Source organism: Monopterus albus, unplaced genomic scaffold (genome assembly GCF_001952655.1).
Source record: "Monopterus albus unplaced genomic scaffold, M_albus_1.0 scaffold612.1, whole genome shotgun sequence".
In the NCBI taxonomy this organism is placed as follows: domain Eukaryota; kingdom Metazoa; phylum Chordata; class Actinopteri; order Synbranchiformes; family Synbranchidae; genus Monopterus; species Monopterus albus.
Genome location: NW_018128492.1, coordinates 34,018 through 41,588, shown reverse-complemented (window position 1 = coordinate 41,588; position 7,571 = coordinate 34,018). Strand labels below are relative to the sequence as shown.

The window sequence follows — 7,571 nt, the reverse complement described above, 5'->3', positions numbered from 1 at the left end:
CCATCCACACACAATGAAATGTACGGTGGTGGGATTATTGAATTTAGATTTAGGATCAACATATGTCATGTCACAAACAGGTCTGACTCCCTATTTGATCACAAACTGCCATCAGACTTAAAAAACAGAAATCCAAATACGCTGAGTTCTAGTGCTGCAAAGAAAATGCCGTGAACACTAGTCTAGCTACAGAGTATATGACAATATATTGTATTTAACCAAGCTCATAGTGGGCTAATGATTTATTATCTGTTCTGAAACATGTTATCAGCTCAGAAGATCATTAATGTTGAAAGGACAATTGGCATAAATTGTATTTCAGCCAACTGGCTTTTTCACCAAACTGCCTTCTTTGGTGCGGCTCTTTCCAGTCACTTTAGACTCAGTTAAAAGTCTTTTTTTAATCTTTTAGTTCACCAAGTGAGGTCAGGTCAGTGTCCCCTCTCAAGGCTAATACTGTTTGTTTGCTTTTTCTGTTTTTAACACATATGCTGCAAAGTGTTATGTTCTCAAAGTGCTATTTAAGTTATTCTTATTATTCAGTGACTTAGCGGGTGTAGTTCTGAGTAAGTGTTATAAAAAAAACGAAAGTCACACGTACACATGCACTGTAGGGTGTCAGATAAGACATTTTAACTGGGTCTGAAATCAAGGAAGACATTTTAACAAGACCGTAAAAGGAAACATCAAGTGAGGACACTAACTGAGCTTTCAGACACATACACATAGTTTTTGTCTTTAGTAGTAACTTTGTAAACAAGATTGTTGTGACTGTTTATAAATCGCTGATTTTAAGTTAATATGTTTGATTCTGTTTGCTTCCTCACTGCCTAGTAATGATTATTAGATTATTAGGTTGAATAGGCTCCTTTCAGGACTATCTTTATCCCCCTGGTTTGTTTTATTCAGTCACTTGTATTCCCTGGTCACATGCTAGCATCGCACTGCTCTGGCTTTATTTGATCATGTTTGGAATATGACCAAAGAAAGAAAGACTTTATATTACCTTTCACTGTTTGCACACAAAGTAGTAATACTTGGCTGCATGTCCTGATACATGAAACACATTCCAGTCATTTTGTTTAGGGCAAATTTGGTTTCAGAGAAATGTCTCACGTTCTTCATGCAGAGGAAGTGAAAGAACTTTTTTCAGTACTGAGTATTGTTTGCCGTTTATCTCACAGGCAGCACACTGCATCAACAACTTCCACCAAAAAGATAGGACTGCATCTATGTTTCCAGAATGGTGATACCCAGGGCAAAGAAGTCCTATAGCTCACTAGTGCTCTAAAAATACTTAAGATACATTAACTTTATAACCAGCTCGGAGCTTCTCCCATCTAGATTTTCACTGTTAGACAATAAGAGGACACTGGGATCATTTAGTAAGTGAATCCATCTGAAACAGTACAAAACTTTATTTGTATAGCACATTTCATACACAGAGGCAATTCACAGTGCTTTACTTAGGCAAAGACAAACAGCAACATTAAAAACACAAAGTATTAAAATCAGAATAAAATCTATTAAGTCAAAATAAGATCAAACACTGTTAAAATGGAGATAAAACACATCAAATGAAAATAAAACCAAATAGACAAAGTAAAAGAAGTTTACCTAGCAGTCACAGTGCAGCTGTTGTAAGTTGCTCTGAGTGTAAAAGATGAAACCAAAGTGCAGCATAGAAACCAGTCAATTACAAGAGAACAGCAGAGTTTCCAGTTTAGACTTGAAAGTGTTTAAAGTTCCATACAATACCCTAGTGAAAATTAGATTAAATGTTATTCAGGTATTTTAAAAAGACATAACATGGGATATATTATACATCTAATATAAAGACAGATGACAATCGTAATATAAGGCATTACTATTACAGCATCCAAACACCAACATTGTTGATAGATTCACATGTTTATGCTTCCTCAGGCCATTTATTACTTTACTCTCTGTGTTGAATTGAAATGTGAATGTCTTAAAGAATAGAAATCAAAACAGTTCCCCTCTTTTACAGATTAGTTCTCACTTATTTAGGGGATTCGTTTTTTAACACTTGTTATTCAATAGAGTCTTTGCTTGGATGCTCAACTTTTAAATTCAGTCTCATATTGCCAAATCGTTTAGACATTAATGATGGTGTTTCTTGTATTTTCTTGTAAATTTTAATTTTGCATGTTTTGTTTAGTAAAAAGAGCACAATTCAGATTGGAACAAGTACTAGTACTCCTCAATGTATAGACCACCTTACATGGATCACCAGATTCCATCTTCTGTATCTCTATGACTTTAAAGACCTCGTAAGGAGGAATTAGCACTTCTCTTTCAAGCTCTCCTACCCTAGAGTACCTTGAAATGTCTGCTCCATAGCAAGTGGTAATATTAAAGCATGACTTATTTCCAAATTTTTCAGGACTGGGGTAATCCCCCCATGAACTGGAGGTGAACGAACCAAAGCGAATCTCCTTGTTGAGTACTTCTGTGCTAAAGTAGGCGTCGACTCTACGGTAGCTAGTGTTACATTCTTTTTTTTCTTGTTTTAGAATTTGAAGGGCATTCGTCAGATAAAAGTGAAGCGCATGATACCTGAATTTGGTTGTGTAATGATATCTCTCACTTCGACATGCTTTATTGAAGTCAAGATAGATTTGAGGTTTGTTGATGGTATAAACATAAATGGCCATAATCTGTTCTTTTTGCAGTGGTGTGGGATGTTTCTTTTTAGGTTTAGGCTTCCATTTCTCGTTGTAGTATTGCTCTGCGTCACTCCAGGCCTGCTTGAAATCTTGGTTGCTGTTTTTTTCATTATCCAGGTACGTCTTCACTTTGTCCTTCATCTGCTTTTCACAGCCATTGTACATGTCATCAACAGAGTTTTCAGCCATGTCCAATGGAAGTTTATGATTTGACCCATGTGCTGCAGAGTGCTATAAAAAAGACATAATGAAAACTTGGTTTATGGTTACTTTACCTACAGATATTAGTGTGCAGCAGGTACACCTAAATCATCATCTAGCTTATACGGTACCATTGCAGTTCCTGTAGAGAGTCCATAAATGATCAGAATTGAGGCCCAAACTGCCATCTTTTCCATCTTCCACCAGAGCAGGAACCTGTACAAACAGCTGTTGAATAAATGTCTCGCAGATTGTTGAGCAGTGCTTCACAATCTGTCTGCAGTCTTCACTGGCAAAGTGAGTACAGTTCACTTATATAGTAAGTAGTTAGGGGAGTTAAACATTGGGTGTAAGATAAGACTGCTGATTGCTATCATATAATGAGGAAGAGACAATTTGACAAAATAGAAACAACCATAAAAGGAAACACAAGGGCTTGTACTGTGACATTTGCTACAGGGCACGTGACAGTTCTAAGCAAATCTACCAGCACGGTGGCAGCAAAGCTTTAGGCTGGAGGTGAGAGAGCTAAAAGCTCTGAGCACAGCTTGGCTAAAATATCTGTGCAGTCTCATCTTTGACATTTGCAAGTGTTGCAAGTTTGAATTTCATGCACCCCACATTGCACCCAGTTTCATAGTATTAGATAATGTCTTTTGCCTTGTACTAAAATAAAAGTTTGAATTTCATGAGTCAGAAAAAAGTGAAGTGCATTAGGCCTGAATTTTGTCCTGTTCCTAGAATTCTTGGTTCACAGGAGTCAAACAGTCAGGAACAAAGAATCAGTGATTATGGCTTGCTCACTGCTTAGTGGTGTATTTCTTTTTTGGCTTTCTTTGTATATTAAAGGATGCAAAGCACTTAAATGCAAGTTTATAATCTTCTATCAAGTTTGACCAAACAGAATGCTAAGCAAAAAATAAAACTAAAGACTACATATTGCACTGTATATACAAAGTTTCAGACACTAATAATAGTTACTTATGTGGTACAGACAGGTGACAAGTTAAAGGAACAACCTGAATAAATGAGTGGTCTCTTCCAGGATGGCAGTGCCCCGTCCACGGGGCTCGGGGGCTCACTGAATGGTTTGATGAGGATGAACATGATGAGGATCATATGCTGTGGCCTTCACAATGGCCAGATCTCAATCCAAATGGACAGCTATGGGAGATTTTGGACCAATGTGTTTGATGATGTCTCCACCACCATCATCAAAACATCAAATGAGGGAATATGTTTTGGAAGCATGTGTTGATCCCTCCAGTAGAGTTCAGAGAGTCAATGCCAAGGTGTACTGAAGATGTTCTGGTGGCGCGTGATGGTCCAGCACCTTACTGAGACTGTATGTTGGGTTTCTTTTTAATTTATCACCTGTCTCTGTATTACTCTCATATGAGCTCAAGGTCGTACAGTGACCAGCTACATGCCTTTGTAATCACACAGGGGGAGCTCTATACACCCATATAATTTTACTTTGTCATTGATTATATGAGTAATCTATGCAGGGGAAAAGTAAAAACAGATGAGCACAATTAATGAAACAAAGGTAATATATCTTTATAAAGTCCAGCAGTTTTAGCAACATCACTTTTCTACATTCAATTTAAATGCAGATGGCATGGATAATACAAAATCATACTGCAGCATTATAAGGGCTGGAGACTATATACATACAGTAAAACCTTGGATTGTGAGTAACCTGGTCTGAGAGTGTTTTGCAAAATGAGCAAATTTTAAAATAAATTTTAACTTGATAAACGTGCGAGGTCTTGCAATACGAATAGTACGTACGCTTTGTCTGCCAAGCGTCACGTCACAACTGAGCAGATGGTTCTCATACCTCAGTGGTATAGTCAACATCTGTACTGCAATGGCCCCAATAAAAAAAAAAAGGGTTGAAAAGAAACGGTGGTAAGAAAAAGGAGATGATTACAGTGGAAGTTAAAAAGGAAATCATCGAGAAGCATGAACCAGATATGCCAGGTAAGTGGCCGACATCTCAAGATTTTATAAGGGAGATGTGTAAAATCCGCCAAATCCTCAAAATGAGGTAAAAAGCAAGTGCCATTGGATAGGTTCCTGGTTAAAGTCGCACAAAAAGAAAGATTTCAGTGAGCCAACAGATAGCTCCTCTCTCACGTCTCCCTCACGCCAGCCACGATTCTTTTCAAAGGTAAAGTGCAGGTTAATTTGTTTAATTTTTAATTTATACTGTAATCATTTTTGTATGAATAAGTGGTTGTGGAACGAATAATCTGAGTTCCCATTATTTATTATGGGGAAATTCGCTTTGATATATGAGTGCTTTGGATTACGAGCCCGTTGCCGGAACGAATTATACTCGCAATCCAAGATTTCACAAATCAATACCCATATGCTTTTGGAAAATAATATGAAGTCAAATATTACTGTACATGTAAAACATAAGAACACATGTAAAGACAAACCAGTGGTGTTTTGTTTCTGGGAGTATGTTTTGTACAAATGGAAATAAAACATGTTTTCATTACTAACTTCTCTTTGGTCCCACCAACACACTGTCACTCCTCTTTGACTCACTGGCCAACTCTCAACATTACTGCAATAACTGTCAGTACAAGCAGAGCACCATTCACTGCAGCCACGAAACACAACTGTCCGAGCTGTATAAGGACTGAAGAAATTATAATCCACAGTATTAAGTATGTTACCATCACAGCAGCACTGGTGGAATCACTGTGTGTTGTAACCACACCGAGATATGTACTTATCTCATTGTGATTCAACTTGCAGTTTAAATCTGTCCTTGGTATTTTGGTGCTCTGTATGTAAACCACTCTGCACCACGAGTCACTTGTCAACACATCTGTGATTCTGAAAACCTCATAGGGAGGAATCAGCACTTGTCCCATTTGCTTTGTAGCAGAGTAATACGCTACATCAGCACCGAAGCATGTCTGGATCTCAAAACAAGACACATTGCCGTTAAAAACAGACGACTGCTTAGTCAAACCTGTCAAAATAAAGCCACCAAAACGCATGTTTGTGTCGATGACGTTGTGGTTATAATGTCTCCATGTCCTGTGATAGGTGGTTCTGCATGGTTTGTGCTTGTGATGCAGAATCTGGATGGCGTCAACCAGGTAAAAGTAGAAATAGTGGAATTTAAATTTATTTGTGCTGTACTTGTGTTTCCCAGTTATTACTGCCTTATTGAAAGTTTGTTGGATATATTTCACCTTTGTGTACATGTATATAACTGTAGCATGTTCTGTTTTTCTTTCAGTTGCTTGTGCAGAGGTTTCTTTACGCCTCTTTCAGCTGAAGCCCAGTAAAAATCGAAGGCTTGGTTGAAGTGCCACTCAAACACACCAACCTGGTCAATCATGGAGGCTGCTTCTGATCGGCAACCGTCATACATGTCATCAATTGATTCTGTCGCCATATCCAGAGGCAAACCATCAGTGTTATTTTTCTACAATGACAGGAAAGAGGGAACGTGAACACAGTTAGAAATTACAGAAGGTTTGGGATATTCACTGTAAATTTGCTGGCAAAAGTGTAACTGTCATGACTAAAGATGATTAAAGTTATATGTATATACACTGATCAGCCATAACATTTAGCAGATGTTTACATCTGCTGCACTGACTCCTGTGTGCACAGTATTAGGCAGGTGGTCATAATGTTTTGGCTGATCATTGTATATTTGCTTCTTTAGACACAAATAACTAATTAAGTTAGGGTTAGTGCACATTTAATTGTCATCTCACCTCAGGCCACCAGAGTATTAGAAGAGGATCATAATACAATAGGAGCACCACTGACAGCAACACACAAAGAACTGCCCAGTTTCTCAGTGATTTCCATGCACACACTGGTCTTTTGTCAAGCTCCATGTCTGAATGGAAAACAAACACATCTCACTGTAGAACTAAAAACAACTCTTTACTCGTTACATTTTTTTTTCTAATTTCTTTCAGCAGCATAGTTGTTTATCAGACATTTTGTTATTTTATTTGCATGCACATTGACTCATTTTGTATGTTTCAATCTGCATGTGATAACACTAGCTTGTGGGCGGCAATGTAAGATTGCTATTACCAGGAAGCATACGATAGTTACTTGTTATCTGATCCTTCACTAAACATTCTTATATTTTCCATCAACAATATATCAAATCTAAATGTTTTGACTTACTTTTTCTCTGTTTTTAAACAGCTGCATGGTATTTGTTTGAGGGAAAATTCTCAGAATTGTAGGAAGTGCAGCTACAGTGTCAACAAGGAAGTTCCAGCTCACAGGATTTACGATTCAGCTCAGAAATTCTTGTTCACCTTTGCTCAAAAGGTACCAGAGTTACTATGGATCCTAATGATGTTGAAACTGCATTTACTGTCTGATGTGAAACTAAAAACAAGTTTTTCCTTCTCTGAGTTTACAGGATTTGTATAAGATCATGCACACAGGCAAGCTTTGTTCACACTGGCTCTAACATATCCCTATCTGCTTTGACAGAGGGCGGTCCTACATGTGGTAACACTAGTAAAACACGTTTGGCAGCTTGCTCAGGTAACAACAAAGGCGGGTCACTGGATTGCAAAACACCAGAGGCACAGACTAAAAGTGAAGACATTTTTCCTCTTGAAATGGTCTTGTGTTTATCTTCTCAGAGGACACTTCACCATAGTGCTGCTC

General features: G+C 37.8%; 2 protein-coding genes across 2 annotated transcripts; both read right to left on the bottom strand.

The window, feature by feature from the left end:
• Positions 1 to 1,550: 1,550 nt before the first annotated feature.
• LOC109953304 (ecto-ADP-ribosyltransferase 5-like) lies at positions 1,551 to 3,313 on the bottom strand. Its single transcript, XM_020588746.1, has 2 exons — positions 3,023 to 3,313; positions 1,551 to 2,921 (listed from the first exon to the last, which is right to left on the bottom strand). The coding sequence occupies exons 1-2, from the start codon at positions 3,086 to 3,088 to the stop codon at positions 2,160 to 2,162; spliced, it is 828 nt and encodes a 275-aa protein (XP_020444402.1). The 5' UTR covers positions 3,089 to 3,313; the 3' UTR covers positions 1,551 to 2,159.
• A 1,204-nt stretch (positions 3,314 to 4,517) lies between these two features.
• On the bottom strand, positions 4,518 to 7,323 carry LOC109953301 (T-cell ecto-ADP-ribosyltransferase 1-like). The gene is made up of 4 exons (XM_020588744.1): positions 7,074 to 7,323; positions 6,647 to 6,774; positions 6,186 to 6,348; positions 4,518 to 6,144 (listed from the first exon to the last, which is right to left on the bottom strand). Exons 2-4 carry the CDS (start codon positions 6,770 to 6,772, stop codon positions 5,450 to 5,452), a joined length of 984 nt encoding a protein of 327 aa, XP_020444400.1. The 5' UTR covers positions 6,773 to 6,774; positions 7,074 to 7,323; the 3' UTR covers positions 4,518 to 5,449.
• Between the last annotated feature and the right edge of the window lie 248 nt (positions 7,324 to 7,571).